Source organism: Spermophilus citellus (genome assembly GCF_964194105.1).
Source record: "Spermophilus citellus genome assembly, chromosome: 18".
In the NCBI taxonomy this organism is placed as follows: domain Eukaryota; kingdom Metazoa; phylum Chordata; class Mammalia; order Rodentia; family Sciuridae; genus Spermophilus; species Spermophilus citellus.
The window spans coordinates 14,124,142-14,145,778 of NC_138200.1; the positions used below are offsets into that span (position 1 = coordinate 14,124,142).

At 50.4% G+C, this 21,637-nt stretch overlaps 1 protein-coding gene across 1 annotated transcript in view; it reads right to left on the reverse strand.

Annotated features, from left to right (window-relative positions):
• SPTBN4 (spectrin beta, non-erythrocytic 4) overlaps positions 1-21,637 on the reverse strand; it is a 74,464-nt gene that overhangs the window by 19,022 nt on the left and 33,805 nt on the right. Inside the window, exons 16-20 of the mRNA XM_081275457.1 lie at positions 20,033-20,783; positions 18,294-18,496; positions 14,738-14,828; positions 11,071-11,217; positions 10,307-10,570 (exon numbers count right to left, since the gene is read on the reverse strand). Coding sequence (XP_081131583.1) covers positions 10,307-10,570; positions 11,071-11,217; positions 14,738-14,828; positions 18,294-18,496; positions 20,033-20,783 — 1,456 coding nt within the window. The remainder of the gene's footprint in view (positions 1-10,306; positions 10,571-11,070; positions 11,218-14,737; positions 14,829-18,293; positions 18,497-20,032; positions 20,784-21,637) is intronic.

Here is a 21,637-nt window from a genome sequence, read left to right on the forward strand (position 1 = left end):
TACCACCACCATTCAATGACTGTCTTTACTCATGTGCATTATTATTATTATTATTATTATTATTCACATGAGTGGGGATTTAACTCAGGAGCACTTTACTATTGAGCTACACCCCAGCCCTTTTTTATTTTGAGATAGGGTCTCACTAAGTTGCTAAGGGTCCCACAAAGTTGCTGAGGCTGGCCTCAAATTTGTAATCCTCTTGCCTTAGCCTCCTGAGTTGCTGGGATTACTGAGGTGGGTTGCTGTATCTAGCTACTCATGAGTTTTTAATGCTCTCCTGCTTCTAGAATGTGACCTCCCTGAAGACAGGGGTTGTGTCACATTCACTGCTGCATTCCTGAGTGCCCAGAACAGTGCCTGGCACACAATAGGCCTCTATTATGATTTATTCAAAGTGGGACATCAGCAAAGAAAAAAAGATGGGACAAAAGAGAAATAGGCACCAGGGCTGGGGTTGTGGCTCAGTGGTAGAGCACTTGCCTAGCACACAGAAGACACTGGATTCGATCCTCAGCACCACATAAAAATCAATATGTAAAATAAATGTATGTCCATCTACAACTAAAATTTTTTTAAATGTTTAAAAAAATAAGCATCAGATGCAAACAGGGAACACACATGTGAAAAGATGCCCAGTCTCTACAGTCATCAGGAAAAATAAAATTAAAACAAGATATCCTCTTGTACTCATCAGACTGGCAAAACTGTAAAAAACAGATAATATCTAGTGTCGGCAAAGATGCAGGGAGAAGAGCATGCTCTGCCACTGTGGGTGGTAGTATAAATTGGCAGAGCTTTTTTGGAAGACAGTTTGGCAGGTCCTATCAAAATGTAATATATGCATACAACTGACCAACACTTGCACTTCCACTTCTATGAATCTATCTAAAGAAACACTGGCACATATGCACAAAGATGTGTGTCCAAGGATTTCACTATCGTGAAATTTATAATAGGGGAAAAAACTGGAAACAACCTCAATGCCCATCAAGAGTGAAATGGTTAAAGCTGGGGTCTGTGGCTCAGGAGTAGAGCACTCCCCTAGCATGTGGGAGGCACTAGGTTCCAACCTCAGTACCACATTAAAAAAATAAGTAAAATAAAGGTATTGTGTCTGTCTACAACTAAAAACAAATATTAAAAAAAGAAGAGTTAAATGGTTAAACAAATCTTCATGAGTAAGGAATAAATAAGAAGAGTTACTGTGAAGAGGAAAGAACAATTTAGATCCTCCATATAATATAAATTTGTAGTGAATTGCGCATGCATAAAAATTCCCTGGAGTAAACAAGGAATTAATAACAGATGGTACCTATCGTGGGGGCATAAGAACCTAGTGAAAGATAACGGGGATAGAAAAAAAATTCATGTAGGATTTTTTTTGTACAGTTTTTGATGTCTGAAGCATGAAAATTTATTTATTAAAAAATTCAAATTAGGGCTGGGGATGTGGCTCAAGTGGTAGTGCGCTCGCCTGGCATGCGTGCGGCCGGGGTTTGATCCTCAGCACCACATACCAACAAAGATGTTGTGTCCACCGAAAAAACTAAAAAATAAATATTGAAATTCTCAAAAAAAATTCAAATTAAACATTAAAATAAATAAAACACAGGCACATTTGTAAATACATAGATGTAGGAAGATGTACACAAAATAATAACTAGGGTTCCTTTTGGAGTATGGGATTTGGAGGTGAATATTAGCCTCCTGAGTTGCTGGGGTTACTGAGGCGTGCCGCTGCATCTAACTATTCATGAGCTTTTAATTTTTTTGTATTTTACTGAAGACTTCTAAGTTAGTAAGACATTTTGCCAAAAAGAATATATTTACATATTATGTGATTCTAAACAGATGAAGTCTAGAGAAGAAAACAAAATAATAATAAAATTAAGTGGTAACAGATTACAAGAAATGACTGTAAACCAAAACTCAAGAAGCAAGGCAGGACTTTTACTCCAAGGTTCTGTAGTGTACGGCTGTTGGCTTTGCTTGTCCAACATGAAGTCCCTCCTTCCCCGCGCCTGGGATCCTACTCTCGGGTCCTGAGGAGCCATCAGAATCTGGAGTCCCACTGTGGCCCAAGTGAGGCCAGTCGGAACAATGAACTCCCCCTGGCCCCCCAGGATTGGGGCAGGAATACCTAAACAGGGCCAAAGAAAACTCTACCAGCTTCCCTAGGGGCTGAGGGAACTCTGTGGTCCAAGGACAGTCATGTGACTCAGGCCCGGCCAATGAGAACATGGAATCACTCTGGCCATCAGACTGACGTAGCTGGGCATGTGACCTCAGAAGAGGCAATGGAAAGTCTTCCCACTTCTGCTGGGAAAATTGTACATTACAGCCGAGGCCCACTTTCCTCCCGTGGGGTTCCTAGGCTGAGAGGATGGAGACCTGGGGTACTAGGGACCCCCTGAGAGAGAATGAGCCCAACACACAAAAGTGGGGCTCAGAAGTGAAGAGATTCCTGAGGATATAATTTAAATGATCAATCCACCCGAGAGTCCCAGCTGATAGAGTTCACAATTCATAAGGAAATAAAAATGGGTTAAAAAAAATCAGACTTTAGAACACATCAAAACCACACAAGATGGAAATTTAAAAGGTGCAATTACAAGATGCAGAAGTGAGAAAAGGAACAGTCATCTTAGGATCTCCTTCACAAAGGATTATTCTTCCTAAAAATCATCATAGTGATGAACAGAAACAGTACAATGTATTAGAACTCAGGAAACTTAAATATGGTCTGAGATTCCATGGTTATAAGCTCCAATTTTTCATTAGAAGAAAACCCTCCAGTAAGTGGCCTCCTGACTTGAGATGGGCTAATTCCAGGGACTGATACTTTTCTACTTCTGCAAAAGATGCTACATTTCTTTTAATGCTACATATTTTGAACACCGATTCAATGTGTATCCTTTTTTTCCTGCAAACATAAGATTCATAATACAATGGTCACTAAATACACAAAAAGACACTCAACCTCCACTATTAAGGAAAATGCTAATAAAAATAATAACAATAGCTAAACTACAGAACCAACCTAGGTGTCCTTCAATAGATGAAGGGATAAAGAAAATGTGGCATATATATTCAATAGAATATTACTCAGCGTTAAAGAAGAATGAAATTATGGCATTTGCCGGTAAATGGGTGGAGCTGGGGAACATCATGTTAAGCAAAATAAGCCAATCCCCCAAAACCAAAGGCCAAATGCTTTCTCTGATAGGTGGATGCTAATTCACAATAAAGGCGGGGGGTGTTGGGAAGAATAGAGTTACCTTAGATTAGGTAGATGGGAGTGAAGGGAGGGGAAGGGAGGGGTGGGGATGTGGGGATAGGAAGGATAGTAGAAAGAAAGAGACATTATTTCCTTATGTACATATATGACTGTATGATTGATGTGATTCTACAACACGTACAATCAGAAAAATGAGAAATTATACCCCATCTATGCATGATATATCAAAGTGCATAAGTGCATCCTAATGTCATATATAACTAATTAAGACATATTTAAAAATTCAAAAAAAAAATCACAAGCCAGGATCCCACCTCTCAAATTGGCAGAGATCTAATGATGGTGAACATGTGGGGAGAAGACAGCTCTCAACCAACAGGTGTGGCCACTGTCTTTTCAGGAGAATATTTGGCAATATTGATCAAAAAAATAAAATGCATATCCTTTTGGTCTAGAGATTGTACTTTAAGGATCATTTTATACAGAAACACTTACTTGCACATGGGATCAAATATGTATGGACAGGAATGCTTGCTGCAGAAGGTTGGAACAGCCCAAAGGTCTCTGAACAGAAAGCTGGTTAGACAGACTGTCAGGATGGAGGTACAGCACTTGCCTAGCATGTGTGAGGCCCTGGGTTCCATCCCCAGCATCACACATGAGAGAGAGGGAGCCGGAGAGGGAGAGAGAGGAAGAAGAGGAGGAAAGGAGAAGGGAGGAGAAGAGAAAGGAGGGGAGGGGAGAAAAGGGGAGGGGAGGGAGGAAGGAGAGAGGAGAGGAGATTGTCAAACCACCCTGTGGAATATTATGCAACAGTTTAAAAGAACAGGGTCCAGGGAATTAAATTGACTACATTATGTTATGTACATAGGCCACAATGAAACCCACTATTCAGTATAATTATTAAGCACCAATAAAAATTTTAAGAAGATAAAATCTGGAACAAGAAAGGATGTCCAGGATATTTTGTGAAGTAAGAATGGCAAGTTTGGGCTGGGGTTGTAACTCAGAGGCAGAGCGCTTGCCTAGCACAGGCGAGGCCCTGGGTTTGATTCTCAGCACCACATAAAAATAAAATAAAGATATTGATTGGGTCCAACTAAATAAACAAAATATTAAAAAAAAGAAAGGCAAGTTCTAGTATGGGATACACACCGTGTGTGTGTGTGTGTGTGTGTGTGTGTGTGTGTGTACGTGTACACGCACGTGCATGGAATATTTCTAGAAGGACAGAGAAGAAAGTTTTAAAAGCCAATAAACCCCTGAGGAGTAGAACTGCATATGGAAGATGTCTTACTTTTTATGTAATATCCTTCTATTTGAGCTTCTCACCACAACACTGAGAGAAGGCACCACAAAAAACAGTAAAAATAAGAAATAAAATCAGAGGAACCAGGAATTAGTGATTCATCCTACAACATGGATGACCCTTGAAAACATTTTGTAAAGTGAAAGAAGTCAGACATGAAGGATCATATATTGTTTGGTTCCATTTATGTGAAATGTCTAGAATGGGCAAATCCATATAGATACAAATGATATTGGGAGGGAGGAAGATGGGCAGTGATTGCTAATGGATATGGGTTTCTTTGGGGGATGATGAAATGTTCTGGAATTGCTAGTGGCGAGGGTCGCACAACTTTGTGAATCTACCACAGACCATTGAATTGTGAGCTTTAAAACTTGCACTTTTTGGTTATATGGTATATATACTTCGTATTCATTTTTTGAAAAGACATCAAAGTTTTCAAAACACAACAGAATCTGAAAGATGAGATTCTTGCTTACAATTATTTTAATTTGCATTATCCTTAGTGGCAAAGGAAGCTGATCATTTCTGTGTATTTTTAATGACCATTGTGCTTCTGAATTTTTTCCCCATGTTTGAAAAAAAAAAGACACACATTAAATAGGTGTTCAAAATGGACAGCCTCAGGTGGGAGGGACACCTTAGGTAGGACATAGCAAGCCCTGACCCCCAGGTCAACCTTATTCCTACTTGGGCCCATCTTGCTGCCTTCCCAGTTTCCACTTGAAGAAACTGAGGCTCAGAGAGCGGCTGGCCCAGAGTAGAAACTACCAGAGTCAAAAGGACCGTCAGATCACAAAACCCAAGCTTCTCTATAACTGGGCAGTGTGGCTCATAGAAGTGTGGTCAGTGCCCTGGATCACACAGTAGGGGAATGAAGGTTCAAGCCCTGGATCACAGAGCTTGGGAAGTGGACTCTTGCCCCAAGACACTGAGCTGGACATAGAAAGTGGAACAGAGAAGGAAAAGGGGCAGAGGGGGTTTCCTTGGCCAGAGAAAGAGCCTTAGGTAGGGTGGAGGTGGGCGTGGCCAGGGGTCTCCAGAGACTCCGCCCAGCAGCCTCAGAACCTCCAGTGAATTTTCCTGCTGGTGCCCCTCAGATGGCAGGAGACCGGCCCCCAGCCCTCCAAGCAGAAGTCTTTGGCTGAGCCAGACCAGGTGGCCGGCCCCTGAGGGCTGGGAAGCAGGACTTGGGGCTCCACCATCTGGTCTCGCAACCAGTAAAGGACAGTTGGGCAGGGGCCCCTGAGAGAGGACTCTGGGTCACATGGCCTGGACCTGGAAGGTAGGGTCCCTGCTGCAGTGGCTGAGGGGACAGGGGGGAGCCCAAAAAGAATAAAAGAGGATCAAGGGAGGTGGATACAGAGAATTCAAATGAAATGAGACAGAAGAGCCTGAGAAAGCAGAATGGAAGGAAGAGACACTGAGATGGAGGCAGAAGGACAGACTGAGTGGGGAGCTGGGACACAGGCCAAGCTGGACGGCCAAGACCCTCCCTCCTGCAAACACCCAGTGCCTGGGCCTGCAGGAAGGCCCCAGGGGACAGCAGGGCTTTAGGAGGCCCCTCCCTTCCCCAGTGCAGCTCCCAAAGCCCAGCTGGGCTCCATCTGGGGCCAGTGGCCCACTGGGTCACTCTCTGCCTTGGGCTCCCTCTGCTGGGCAAAAAGCCCCGGAGTCCTGTACTGGAACTGCCTCCGGCCCCCATGGCTGTGACTGCTGTCAGTCAGTCCTTTGTCCCATCTTGTTTGGACAAGGAGAACCCCATCTCATGGGGTGCTGGGTTTGGTTGGGACTCATGCTCCCACCCCCAGAGTACACTCTGGCTGAAACCAGAGACCTTAAATCCCCTTCCTAAAATCTAAGTGGCCAAAAAGAGGGACAAGGACGCCCAAGATCACCAGGCCTGAAAAATACACAGATGCACAGACCACAGTGAATCGTCACTGCCCACCCTCACACCCAGAAGAATCTAAAAAGTCTGATGATACCAAGCTTGGCCAGGATGGAGGAATCCAGAGCGCCTGCACAATGGGGGCGGGGGAGAGCCTCAGTTGGCAGAGGACGTGGACGTGGAGAAGGGGTAATGCCCTACTTGGGATCTGGGCACAAACACAGTAACCAAGAATCACATAAATAGAACCAAAGCAAAGGTGGGGAGATGAGGAACTGGAGTAACTTCTGGATACCGTATGGTAATGTCATACCCTCAGGGTGAAGGCAATTAACCTCAAAGACCTCTGCACACACTGAATCTCAGTTAGACTCGCTGGGGCTGCAATTCTGAAACTCTATATTCTGCATTTTCATCTTCGCAAGGTACATAGGAGGTCATGACCTTTATGAGTGTATCCATTTGATTGAAGGAGAAACTGAGGCACAAAGATAAGTAATGTCTCCAGGCCACGCAGTTGGTGAGTCCCACAGTCAGGGCTTGACCTCAGGACAGCATTTATGCCCTTGACTGTGATGTGGTACCGTCCACCACAGTTCTAGTGTCAAAGGGTGGGTTAGCACTGGGGTCCTTGTCACTAATCAGAGGAAGGGCCTGAGGCTCAGAGAGAGAGGCAGTCACTTGCTCAGCATCACACTGACAGGGTTGGAGCCCAGTCAAACACAGGCCTGCCTGGGTCCTGAATCTGTGCCTGCAGCCACTATCATATGCTGCTGGAGGAGAATTAGTGATCGTGGTAAAATAAGCAATAACCCTAGAGATAATGGTTGTCAGATGTCTTTCTTTGCCCATTTTGACCTGCAGTCTAGCTTTCCACATTGCTCTCTGCCCTGGGGTAGGGGGAGGGGAAGAGACAATTCCACTATTTGCAAGGCATGGACTGGCTCCTGGCTCTGGCCTCCAGGTAGGTTGGACTCCAGATTGGCTACAGCAGTTGCAGGGTCCAGTGCAAACTGTAAATGCAGGATCCCTCGTTCAAATAGCACTAAGAATTTTCAACCGGGCGTGGTGGCGCACACCTGTAATCCCAGAGGCTCGGAAGGCTGAGGCAGGAGGATCTCAAGTTCAAAGCCAGCCTCAGCAAAAGCAAGGTGCTAAGCAACTCAGAAAGACCCTGTCTCTAAATAAAACACAAAAAGAAAGGGCTGGGGATGTGGCTCAGTGGTTAAATGCCCTGATTTCAATCCCAGGTAGCAAAAAAAAAAAAAAAAAAAGATGAAACTCAGGAGAGTGCAGCAAGAGATAGGAAAGAAAGAGGAGAGTCAAGTGAGATATTATTTCCCGGCTTTTCCCTGAAGTGGCATCATGGGCTGGCTGCTCTGCCTGACTAAGGGTCCCAGCTTCTGTCTTGGTGGCTGTCTTCTTCCTAGTCCTTCCCTTCCTTCTCACGGGGAGGTCAAGGCTCCTGGCTGCTCTGCCTGTGGCTCCCCACCCCTCTTGCACCTTGGCTCTGTACTGTGTCCTTTCTGTGCACGATGTCATCTGACCCGGGGAGCCTCACAGAGGTATAGTCCTTTTTTGGGACCAGGGATTGAACTAGGGGACACTCAACCACTGAACTTTTTTGTATTTTATTTAGAGACAGGGTCTCACTGAGTTGCTAAGCACCTGGATTTTGCTGAGGCTGGCTTTGAACTCGTGATCCTCCTGCTTCAGCCTCCTGAGCTGCTGGGATTACGGCGTACGCCACCGTGCCAGTGATACAGTCCATCTTAAGGTGGCAGATGAGGCTCAGGGAAGGAGAGAGCACATGCCGGAGCTGGGACTGGAAACCCAGTCTGTCTGCCTCCTCCGTGCAGGCTCTTGTCCTGTGGCCTTTGACAGCTTTTTCTGGTTGCATGCTCCTGTCTGACCACCTAGGCCACTGGCCACTCTCACCTCTGCCAACATTCTAGAACATTCCCTCAGAGCAGACTTGTGTCTGAGTTACCCCTGTGTGTCCGCTGCCTATCCAGCCAGTGGAGTCTGCACCTCCGTATGATTGATTTCTGAGACCAGTAAGAGGGTCACTACAGTTTCGCACTGTGGTCTGGGAGTATCAGGGGAGAACATGAACGGGAACTAAGCATGGTATTGAACGGTCACTTGGTAGCTGTGTGACCTTGGGCTAGTCATGGATCCTTTCTGTGCTGTGGCTTTCTCAAGGGTACCTGAGGATAACTGAAAAAGTGTCACTGGATTGTAGCGTTCTCATTCTCTCACGAGGATACAGTGGAGTTTCTCAGAGACCAGAGGACCCAGGCAGTATAAATGGACTGGGCCTTGGAGCGGGTGGGAGAGGCTGGCTCTTCTATTCCGGACTTGCGAGTTGCCAACATAGAAATGCCAATCTTCTCACTATTTTTTTTTTTTATTTTTGGAAAATAAAGTTCTCGTCTATGAAAGAGGGCCATTGGGGTTAATGTGATGGATTTTAAATTGCTTAAAGTGAATCAATAATTGGAACATTTCTGTTTTCACTCTTCACCTGGTAAATATCAGTAGGGCTAATCCACACACACAAGGGCTCTTTGAAGATCTGCTAACTCTTAAGTGTCTAAAGGAGGAGATAAAGATGTGAGAGCCTCAGTGTATCAAGTCCTGACCTCAAGGGCCACCACATTGAGGTCTGTTTTTCTCTGTGCTTCTTTGCCCGTCTTCCTCACCAGGACACGAGCCCTGTGAAGTCAGTGACCTTTCATCCAATTTATCTCCTGCTGTATTCCAACACCAGTGGGTGCCTAATAAATATTTGATGCATAAATGAATAAATAAATACTAATCAGTGACTTCTGCTTTTATTATCAGTCTATTTGTGTTCTTTTTTTCTTTTTTATGGGAGGGAGATTAAGCCCAGTGGCATTCCACCACTGAGCGAATTCAGCCCTTCTACTTTTTTATTTTGAGATAAGATTTTGTGAAATTGCCCAGGCTGGCCTCAAACTTGTGATCCTCCTGCCTCAGACTCCCAAGTCACTGGGATTATGAGCACACACTTGAGGTTTTTTTCTTTTCTCTTCTTTGGGTATACTCTATGCCAAGTGCTTCTAGCTGAACAGTGCAGAGGCACATCCAGAAGGTACAGCAAAGAACTGAGAGACCAGGATTGGAATCAGCGCTCTGCCACTACTACCCTAGACAAGGACAGCCCCCTCTCAGGTCCTCGGTCTCTCCTTGGCCACAGTCAGGCATTGCTCCTGGCATATAAAGACAGGAGCCAGCACACTTCGGGAGGGAGAAGCAACACCTATATTCACACTTCAAGCCATATTCCACATCAGACCATTGTGCCCTGGGCATCGACCAGCTACCAAGCTGTGACTGTCATGGGGCCAAACATTTCACCTTCTGTGCCTGTTTCCCCATTGGTAAAATAGGGCTAATAATAGTATCAGTCTCCTAGGATTGCTGGGAGGGGTCAGTGGGGACTCAGCCCATAGGCTGACAAGTGAGGAAGCTCTTGACTATGTTACATGACCCTGGGCAAAGCCACTCCCCCACCTCTGGACCTTTGTTTCTCCACTCTTGAAATAGGGCCAGGATCCTGAGACACCTTCATTGGGCTGGTTATTCTCCCACTGCTTCTTGGCTCTCAATGGCCCCTCTTTCCCTTGTGCCCCAGGCCCAGGTGGGGAGTGGATGCTTCCCACAGTTCCTATTAGCTGGATCACCTCCGTACTCCCTTTCTGCTCTTCCAGCCCCGTCCACACATTTGAAATAGACTCCTGCATTCAATCCCCTCAGTTTGAAGTCTCTCAGGCAGGGTTTGACCTTTGCCTACCCCACAGTGGTGCATGGAGCCCCCAGCTGGGCAGCCTGTCCATACCTGCAATTTCTTGAGCTGGCTGTTGACCGTAGCCAGGTCCCCACCGGGGTCCACATCTTGGAGCTGGCTTTCCATGTGAAGGAGCTTCTTGTCCAGCTCCGCGAAGCTCTGCACCAGCTGGTCGGCCTTGCTGGCTTCGAAGAGCTGCCGGGCCTTGGCCTGGGTGGTACTCTCCAGCTCTGCCCAGCACTGCCGGATCTCACCCAGCTTCTTCCGCACGGAGGCCGCCAACTCCGGCTTCTCCTGCATCAGTTGCTGGCCCTCCTGCCCCAGGTAAGCAGACAGCAGAAGGTGAGGAGAAAAGGGCAGGTGATGGGGAGGGACAGGAAAATGCGGAGTGGGGTAAGGGGATACAGGGAGATAATGGGGAGAGAGAGGGAGGCAGGGAGTTAGGGACAGAAGCGTGGATACAGAACTCAAAGCTCACTTCCCAGGCATGCTTCAACCTTCTATCTTAGATACCCCAAGTGGTGTGGAAGGAAGTCTGGTGGAGGAGGTCATGAGAATGGGTAAAAGAGTTAACAAAAAGGATGCTATAAGCACCATTTAGAAGAGATCTGGCCATTTTATAGATAGGCAAACTGAGGCTTGAAGAGGTTACATGAATCACTTCAAGTCAAAAAGCTAGCAGCAGACAGGAGGCGGGCTTGAACCAGTTCAGGGGTACTGAGGCCAGAAGGACAGCAGTAGAGAATGTAGGAAGTGATTCATGAGCTCCCTGGAGGCCTCCAGCATGTGGACAGAGAAGCCCCTTGCCTCCTCACCCTCTCGATCTTCTCCAGCCACTCCTTATTCTGAGCCAGCTCGGCCATGAATGCCTGGTGCCGGAGCCATCGCTTGTGCAGCTTGTGGCCATCTTCTCGAGAACCATCTCGCGCCATCAGCATCTTCTCATGGATCCAGCCATCCAGCTAGGCAGGGGGGTAGGAGGGCTAAGCTGGTCCCCCTCCCTGCCACCGGGGCCCAGTCCCCCCTCCCCTTCAGGAAGTCCCATGTCCAGGTCCTGGGGTGCTAGGGGTAGGGAGTGGGGGGAGGAGGAAGAAGTAGAAAAACCTTGGCAAGTGAGCCTTTATGTTGCGGGGGGGGGGGGGACTTAAGCTCTTCTTGGGAGTAAGATGAAGGGGAGGCCCCCAAACACAAAACCCTGTGGCTCTCCTGTTCTGGGGGAAGCATTCCTCTACCCTGCCAGCCCCCAGGTAGGACTCCTGAGTCAGTCAGCCTCCTATCACTGGAGGGACATCAATCCCCAAGGTAAGTTCTCCAGTCCTAGTTTAGCTAACTTCCCATTCAGCCCCAGCCCCACCCAGAGTAACATTAGACCCTTCAACTCAGTCTTAGCCACCCCTAATGAGAACCAATTCAAGATCCTCAACCCCTTTCTGAGAGTATCCGTTGAAGTTCCCACTGAAGAATCCAGCCTCTGCCCTCCATGATGGCTAGATCAACTCCCAGAACAACCTCCCAACTATTGCCAAACCTAGATCCCTAAGAAACCAGCCTTCCAAGCTGGAGTGGGATCATCTCCTAAAATTAAGATCCAGTACCCATAATGAGTGTACAGGGCACTCCAAATCTAGCCCTGGGATTTTAAGGCTACAGTTCCTCAAACCATGACCAGTTCATGCTTCTAACCTAAGCCAGTTCCCCAAATGTGAGTGACAAGGATGCCTTCCAGATCCCTGAACCTGTCTACCCCAAAATATAGTCCTGGACTCCCCAGTATGGATCAAATCAAACCTCCTAAGACAACCAACCCAAACCTAGAGCTAGTTCTAGTCCTCCTGTCCACCAACAAAACCCATCATCCAAAATGCAAGCACTGAGAGTGGTTCCTGTCACTGCCTACAAGACCAATCACAGTGCTGCTTTCTGAACCTCCTTCCTATCAAGGAAAAACTTGTTCCCCAAGCTAGAACCTCCCCACTCATGACCAAACCTGGTACCTGGGGCAGTTGGCTCCTCCCTCTTCTCCTCCCCCCTCCAGTCACAAGATACTCCTCCTCCCTCTTGGAAAAAAAAAAAAAAAAACAACAGACTCCAGCTCAGCAGTCTAGGGAGGCAAATGCAGTCATAGCCAAGGACAAACCCCAAGCGGTCCAAACCCCACCTCATATCCTGGGCACAGGGCTCCCCCAGGGGTCCGGGACAGCTTCACACTCATATAAAACACACACACACACACACACACACACACACCACACACATACTCCAAATTAAATGCTGAATTCCCGAACTCAATTCACAGGTTCCCAACAGGCAAGGAAAAGTCCATTGGCAACCACAGCCCACAGTGACGGCAAAGCCGCTAAGGGAGCTAGTACCCCGTCCTCAAGGTAAATCCCCCCAAAGCAATTGCCCCCTCTCATCACCAAAGGCAAAGTCTGATTCCCCAACAACCAAGGAAAAGCCCTCCAAATCAGAGCCCCTCAGACCTGGAGCAAATCCAAGACTTTCATAGCCCAAAGAAGAGCTCCGCAAAAGTGACTAGCCCCCAACATCCCAGGCTGACAAACCCCGACGGAACCAGGAATGCAAGTCCCCAAAGACAGAGAATCCCCCAACTCCAGGGCAAATACCAGGCCCCTCTCATTACTCGAAGAAGTGCACCCTACAGACTCTGAAACCCCCTCGATCCCCAGGGCAAATCCAGACTACCCTGGGAGTAGCCTTGGAAGTCCCCCCTGTTCCTTTTCCCTCCCCTGGGGTCCGGCCCCTCAGTCCTGCCAGCACCAGCACCAGCACCGCGGACAGCTCCCGGCGTCCTTGCCCCTCCCCCAGGGCGGGGGTCCCGGCGCCGGCCTGGCCCGCCCCCGCGCCGCCCCCGCCCCTCCCTCCCGCGGCCCCGGCGGGCGGGCACGCGCCCTGAGCCCCCCTCCCTCGCCCATCTCGGCGGGGGCGCGCTCCAGCCCCCTGCCCTCGCGCCCCCGAGACCTGAAGCTGCGGAGGCGTTGGCGGGGCGTCCCTGCGGCGGGCGGGCGAGCACTCGCCCCTCCACTGCGACGGCGGCGGCGGCGGCTGCGGCGGCGGCGGCGGCGACAGCTGAGCCTCCGGCGGACGCGCGCCCCCTCCTTCGCCCCCGCGCCGCGGCAGCGCGCCCGCCCGCGCGCGCCCCCTGCCTGCCTCCTTGCCCGCCTCTTTGCGAGGCCCGGGTTGGGGGTGGAGGAGGAATCATCACCCTCTCCGAAATTCGGGTTGGGGGGACTTCTGCACCATCTCAGATCATTGCTCCATGGTCCAGAATAATCTCATGGCGAGGGGGGCCTCCTGGACTAATGGCGGGAGGGGGGCTCGAGTCCCGGACTATCTCAGCCTTGTGAGGGTGGGGACTCTGAATAGCAGCTGGAAGGGCCTCCCGAACCATCTCTAATGGGATGAGGCTCAGGTTTCTGGCCACCATATGGGGGTAGGGAATGGGAGGGCGACCTGGAACATCTCTTATGATACTTCAGAGCAGTCTCCAGTGGGAAGGAGAGGGAACATGGATTCCTGGACTCCGCTCTAAGGGCTTCAATCCTGGCCTCCCTCGGCTATGGGGGAGGGGCGTGGAGGCACTAGTCTCTTTCATTTCTGGGGAGAATAATCTTCCATGGGGGGGTTCAACATGGAGAGGGTCAAACCGTCTTTAGTTGGGGGTGGGAAGAGGGCAGGGATCTGGTTCCTGAACCATCTTTGGTTGGAGGAAACTTGGCTCCTGGGTCATCATGGGGAGGAGATGATCCTGGGTCCCATAGATAGAGGAATTGGGGGGCAGGCCCACCTCTTTTTGTGGAGTTAAGAAAATGGTTAGTGGGCCATCTGATGTGGCTGGAGTCCTGAACGGTGTCTATGGGAAGGAGGGGAAAGCAGCGAGGCTCCTGAACAGTCTCCACTGGGAAAGGGAGTTTGGACCATCTCTGATTTGGGCCCATCCGTGTGTGTGTGTGTGTGTGTGTGTGTGTGTGTGTGTGTGTAGATCATCCCTAAGGAGAAAGAGCTTGATTCCTGGAGACCTTTAAAGGGGCTAAGGCATTGTTCAGGACCATCTATCACAGAAGTGCTTTGGCAGCTGGTCCACTCCCGAACTCCAGAGGCTCCAACCCCTACTCTCACCTCACTCTGCCCCTCTCCTGGAGCAGAGCACTTCTCACAGATCTCTGGAGAGAAAAGTGAGATCAGCGCTCGTCCCCGCGGGACCCGTTGTCGCGGACGCGCGCCGTTGCCAGGGGCGCCTGGGGCCCCTCCCTTTCTCCACCCCAGAGCCCGCGTAGGCGGGCTGGGATCTGTGGAGCATGCGCATTGCGCCCCAGCTCCGCGCGCCTCCTGGCGGCAGAGAATGAACATCGCACTGCGACCCACTTAGACGGGGCGTCCCCGCCCCCCATCTCTCCCTGGAAGCACTTCTCTCCCTTTGAAAGGGGGCATCACTGTCCCCAGCACAGCTAGAGGTCCTACCTCGTGGCAGTCTCGGAGGAAGTGCTGCAGCCCAAGCTGGTCATGGAGCTTCTGCATCCACTGCTGAGCCTGTAGCTGGTTTTCTTGGCTCCTGGGGATGGGGAGAGAAGGGCTGGGGAGAGGCCCAGGTAGAGGGAGGCACTGGCAGCGGGACCACAAGGGCAGCAGGTTGGGTAGGGGCATGGCAGAGAGGGAAAGAAGAGACCAAGGTGGGAACGTGGGAAAAGGCAAAGAAACATTAGTGGGATAGAGCCAGGGACAGGACCAGAGAGAGATGAAAGAGAGGGAGAGAGAAAGAGATGGATGTCTGCAGAGAAAGTGATAGAGACAGAGATAGACTGATAGATAGACAGAGGCCCAGGGATAACAGGTCTTGAGACAGAGCAAGAGATACTCAGAGACAGGGACTGAGGAAGAGTGCTTGCCTAGCACAAGGACCCTGGGTTCTATTTCCAACACACCACACACACATACACACACACACACACACACACACACACACACACACACACACTAAGGATGTAAGATGCCAGAGAGAGAGACAGACATATGTAAAGAAACAAAGACCTAGTGTGAGAGATAAATAGACATACTCATAGACACAGGACCAAAGACAAAAAATAAACAGAGACCTCAGGAGGGAATCATTGACAAAGACCCAGAGAGACATGGACAAAGAGAAAGAGCCAGAGAATGAGAGAATGGGGAAGGACAATAAAAGAATTGGAGGAGGGGGTGCCAGAGACAGAGAAATAGAGTTTTAGACAATGAAAAAGAGAAGGAGGCAGAGGGCCAGAGGGAGTCAGGGCAGGAGAACTCAGAGAGGGACAGGTAGAGATGTGGCAAGACGCCACCAGGAAAAGATACAGCCTGTTAGACAGACAGACAGACCTGGTGGGCACCAGAGAGGAAAGAGGGAAGCTGGGGTAACATCCTCACAGGGAGGTCCCTGACTTAAGTGAACTGGCCAGACTGGATGTGGGCCCAGCACCCCTGCTTCTGGAAGCCTGGCCTCTTGCTGAAGTGCAAGGTCAAATGCCCCAAAAGGCCTGAGGGTACAAGGTCATCCCCCATCAGCTTGGGTGCTTGCCTGTCCGGTTGCCTTCTGTCTCCCCCAGGGAAAGAGAAGAGAGGCAGAGGGAGCAAAGGAATGAGACAGTCCTTCCCAGGTCTCCCTCCCAGCCCATCTGGGCCCTGCAGGCCTTACACATGGGTACACACACACACACACACACACACACACCCTGCCCACTCCTCCCACTCTCCCCCCACCCACCCACTCTGCCATGACTCTAGTGGCCTCCTCCTCTTTAACAAGCTGCTCCCAGATCAGGGCCTGGCACAAGCTGTCTCTGCCTGGAATGGCCTTTCCCCAATGTCTAATCGAATGCCACTTTCTTCAGGAGATCCCTCCTGACTACTCCCTGCCACTTTCTGGTTTTCTTTCTTTGGTTTTCTCCTTGGCACACTGACACTATCTAACACACTGTAGATGTCCCTTTGTATTTGGTCCTTCTCCCGCAGTAGGGTGTCACCTTCCTGAGGGCAGGGATTTTTGTCTGTTTTGTTCACCACTGAATGTCCCATGCCTAGAAAAGGGCCTGACGCATAGTAGGTGCTCAATGTATCTTTGTTGAATGAATGGATGCTGGAAGGCAGGCAGGCAGGAGAGACCCAGAGGCAGAGAGAAGGAGAGAAGAAAAAAATACAATATCTAAAAGCAGCAGCAGAAGAAAAGACAGATATGCAAATGAAAGGAAATGGAAATGGAGCGGGAGGAAACAGACACAGAAATAAACAGACAGGGCAAAGAGACGGTGTGTGGGAGACACTTCTAGAGAGCCAGAGGCAGACGGGAAGAAGTAGCAGGAAGGGACTGAGAGAGCACCGCCTCCTGCCCTGGCTCGGCTCAGGAGCCAGGAAATAGGAAATGCCTCTGAAATTGATCTGCAGTCAATCCTCCAGGGCTCCACCTGCAGACTGTCACACAGCAGTCCTAGAGATGAGGGAAAGAAAATCCTCCTCTCCATGATGCTGAGACAGCGACAGTGGCTAGGCCACATCCTGACTGTAAGCTACTTCCCCTCTGAACCTCATGGGCAGAATCTGTAGCTAAGAAAGAGACTTCACACACTGGCTGGGCCAGGTCCCCAGAGAGCCGAGGTGCAAGAGACAGTGACTCACCCTGAATCTCAAGGGTTGTGTGCCCAGTGCTGCCCCACACAGGGCTGGGCTCAGTGCATTTAACTGACTGAAGATTAAGTGAATAAGCAGAAAGGTGGAAGGAGCAATTAATGAATGACTGAAAAGGAATGAATGAGCAGTCAGGGACTGACAGTCCCCTGGGCCCCTCCTGCTCATTCTGCAGAGCCTGGCATACGCAGGTGCCCAAGCAATGTGGCTCAAAGGAAGGAAGGATCTGGGGCTGGAAAGAGGAACCTAGAGGACACGTTTGAAACCCCATAACCAGGATCCCCATAACAGTGTCCCTTAGATACCTCCAGCTTTAGACCCCTTTAGACGCCTCTCAGAGGCATTTGGGGGGAAGAATGCCTAAATCAGAGAAGGGCTCAGGTCTCAGGTCCATGAGTGGTGGAGTGAAGCGATAAGGTTCCTTTGCCATCAGAAGACAGGAAGACTGAAGGAGGGGCACTGGGCCCTCTTACAGCCTGGATCACGCCACAGAGAAGACAAATCTGGGGCCACCAGGGGGGCAAGGAAAATTGATAGTGACAAGAGAGAAAGAGCTGGGCCTGAAGGAGATGCTAGGAAGCTCTCTGTGGGAGGGCAGGGATTTGGGAGAAGCAGTGGTACTGTGTGTTCAGGCCCAGAATAGCATCTGGGAACAGTAGATGCTCAATAAATGAATTTGCTTGATTAGTGAAAGGACAGAAAGGGCAGTGGTGACAGAAGCAGAGAATTAGGTGCAAGAGAAGTGTGAAAGAGACACATGGAAACACTCTGGGTGCTTCCTAGAGAACTGAGCGCCTGGGGCCAAGGCAGGAGCACAGTCAAAATATTTGACAACCAGCATGGCAAGGGACATCACCATCCAATTACCATCTGGAAAGCGGGAACACACACTAAGGTGGTCTCTAGTTATGGGATCTGGAGAGTCAAGGGGTTCCAAGGGAGGAAGTACTGGGGTTGAATTCAGGGGTGCTCTACATTAAGCATCATCTCCAGCCCTGTTTTATTTTGAGACAGAGTCTCCCTAAATTGCTGACGCTGGCCTCAAACTTGTGAAGTTGCTGGGATTACAGGCATGCATCCTGGTGCCCAGCTAATGAGTTCACATTTTAACCTCAAGTCGGGATTTCAAGTTTTGGAGAGAAACTTGGCATTGTATATCCTCTATCTTTCCGGTTTACCACTTCCTGTTACCTTGTTACAAAACAACCACTTCAATGAAATCTAAGACAATATGGAATTAAATAGAAATAAGAGAAGGGCAGAGAAGCAGAAAACTGTAATGGAAAGGAGGCAGATAGATCCTGGTCTGCCTCACCCCTCCCCGGTGCCAAGACCCCACCTTCCATGCCCCTGGGGGACCTACTTCTCCAGCAGCCGGGCCACAGCCTCCTGGGCCTGCTCCCCATAGGCGTTGCCCTGCCTCAGCAGGCCCTCAGCCGCCTGCACGGCCACCTGCATCTTCTGCTGGTTCAGCTCCATCGTGGTGAGAAAATCCCGGTGCCTTTTTATCGCCTCCTCCACCGACTCCACGGTGCCCGGGAGCTCCACACCAGACAGCGCCACCTCCTGGGAAGGCGGAGGGGTACGCAAGTCAGCCCCCTCCATTCCAGAACCGGAGAGGCTGCCAGCCTGGCTCGCCACTCTGCTCCTTCCCCGCGCTGGTATGGAACGTGCCCGGCATGGTCCACCTCAGGGCCTTTGCTCACGCTGGTCCCTCTGTCTGGTCGTCTGTCCCTCCTTTCCTTTCTTCAGGTCTCTCATCACCCGGCCCAAACTGTCAACACCCCACTGGGCTCCTTTACCCTGCTTTATTTCTCACCTCATGTAATGTGTAGGCGTTGCTTGCTTACTGTCCACACACACACACACACACACACACACTTGAATGTCAGCCCTATGAGGGTGGGATTTTGTGATTTGTTTCCTTCTTTTTAAAATTTTTGGTAGTACTGGGGATTGAACCCAGAGCCTTGTGCATGTGAGGCAAGCACTCTACCAACTGAGCTATCTCCCCAGCCCCCCATGATTTGTTTCCTGAGTTGTGTCCAGTGCAAAGATCGTGCCTGGCACAGAGGGGACACTTGGGAGACTTATGTGTGTGTGTTTGTTTTTGGTGGTGCTCAAGGTGGAACCCAGGGCCTTGTGCTTGCTAGCAAGCATCTTATCACTGAGCCACATCCCCAGTTCATCAGGGAATCTTTGAGCTGTGTGACCTCAAGGAAATCCTTCCCCTCTCTGGGGTTAGTTCTCTGACTGATGAGTGAATCTGAAAGGGCTTCATATTTAATAACCTCACCATTCAAGTGATGTCTAGCATTCCCCCTGCTACCTTCATAATACCTTCATCATACTCCCCCTTGCGTGGGTCAGCATTGCCAAGATAACCAACACCAAAGATCACCCCTAAACATTGGGGTATCTCCTTTTGGACAATCTGAAAATTGGGTGTTCTATTGCCCAAATCCTCAATCTAGCTTGGGAATTATTCTGGTTTCCCCTCCCAGAATGATCCCCAAACTGGAACAGCTGTCCCCAGATAACCACAACACTTAGTTCCTTAAGCTAGTCACTCTCTCCAGAGAACCCACCATTGTCATTCCCAATAATGAGGACAACTTGCTAACTTGGGCACCCATAACCATATAATCCACAATCTGTTACTGACTCTCCTAACCTCTTAGCTTCCTACCTACCTCCACAATTTAAGTCCTTTGTATCAACCCCAGGTCATTTTTGAACCCTATTTAACCATTATCTACCAACCTCATACTCTTATTTCCTTCCAAATAATCCACAAATCTAGGGAGCCATGCCAATAAATACCCCAATGCACTACTCATTTGGAATCGCCCACAAACTCACCTCCTATAAGCCCCAAGCCAGCCCACTCAACATGAACCTCAAATTCTGTTAACTTGCCGCACGTACTCACACTGGTTGATCCAAAATCTAGTCTTTCGGATAAATGGCTCCACTCAACTCCCACCCATCTCGAATAAGCCTTGAGGCCAGTGGTCCCCGCAATCACACCTCCCAAGCATTTCCTGCCCCCACAATCTCCCGAGGCCTTGGGTCCCCACCCGAAGCACCGCCAGCGGGCACCTGGTTGCGCAGCACAGCGAGCGCTTGGCGTAGGTCGCGCAGGAAGAGCTGGTAGACGTGCGCCTGGACCAGCGCCTCCCTGCGCGCCTCCCACAAGCCGAGCAGTTTGTGCCAGCCAAGTTCGAGGTGTGGCAGCCATTCGTCGAGCGCCAGGCCTGGGCCGAGCTCGGCGCCGTCTGCCGCCAGCAGCGCTTCGCTGGCTGCCACAATGCGCGCATAGTCCTCCTCGCGCTGGTCCACTTCCTCCTTGAGCGCCGCGTGGCGCGCCAACAGCGCGTCCGCCTCTTCCAGGCTGCTGGGCAGGGGGCCCTCCCCGCCGCCCGCCGCCTCCTGGGCGCGCACGAGCCAATCCAGGAAAGCGTCCAGGTCGTGCAGGAAACGCTGTAAACGTCCGGCCGCCGCCACCGCCTCGCCGCAGGCCTGAGCTGAGCTGGCCAGCGCGCCCCACTCGGCTCCCAGCTCCTCCGCGCCCTGGTGAAGCCGCGTCGCCTGTGCGGGGAAGCGCGCGGCCAGCAGGGCTGCCTCCTCCAGAAGGGCCGCCTGGCGCGGCTCGAGCGCTTGCAAAGCAGCCTCAAGGCCGCTGAGGCGCCACTGCAGGGCGCCGCCAGCGCGGGGTGCGCTCTCCACGGCTCGCCGCTTCTCGCGCACCTGGGCGCGCACCTCGGCTACCTCCAGCACGTGGTTCTCCACCAGCAGTACCGCGCTCATCTCCTCTTTGCGCTGTTCCACCAGCTCCACGATGCGGTTCCACCTGCCCAGGGGAGAGAGGACGACTTGAGGAGGGTAGGGACTCCTCTTGGACGCAGAGGACCCAGCCACCCTCGGTGGAATCCAGTTCCTGGCCGGCCAGCCATTGTGCGACCTTGGAAAGTCGCTTCATCACACTGAGCCCCAGTTTCTGCCAGTGTAAAATGGAACCCCACCCTGCACATGTGCTTAGAGCAGCTGTTCTTAATGGGTAATGCGAGAGGGGTCCTACGGTGGGTCTCCACTTACACCACAATTATACCACCACGCTAAGGGCGCTTCACTCTCTTTTCTCCCCGTGTTCTGGTGCGGTCTTCCAGAGGCCGCATGTCAGAGGATGAATGCAGAAGCAGCCCTGAGAGCCGATCTTCTTTCTCTCAAGCCAGACATTAAAGAGATTTGCAAAAGCACAAAACAGTGCCACTCTTTTCACTATATTTTTGTGAAATACAAAATAATTTGGGGCTGGGGGTGTGGCTCAAGCGGTAGCGCGCTCGCTTGGCATGCGTGCAGCCCGGGTTCGATCCTCAGCACCACATACCAACAAAGATGTTGTGTCCGCCGATAACTAAAAATAAATATTAAAATTCTCTCTCTCTCCCTCCCTCTCTCTTAAAAAAAAAAGAAATACAAAATAATTTAAAGCGAAAAGTAATAGAACACTTGCCTAGCAAGCCCCAGGCCCTGGTTCCATTCCCAGTACCAGAAAACCACAAGTAAATTTATGTATTGTGTATTTTAGCTGGGTAGGGTGGTGTATGCCTGCAATCCCAACTACTCAGGAGGCTGAGGCAGGAGGATGGGAAGTTGGAGGCCAAGACCAGTCACTTAGCAGGACCCTCAATTAGTTTATTTAAC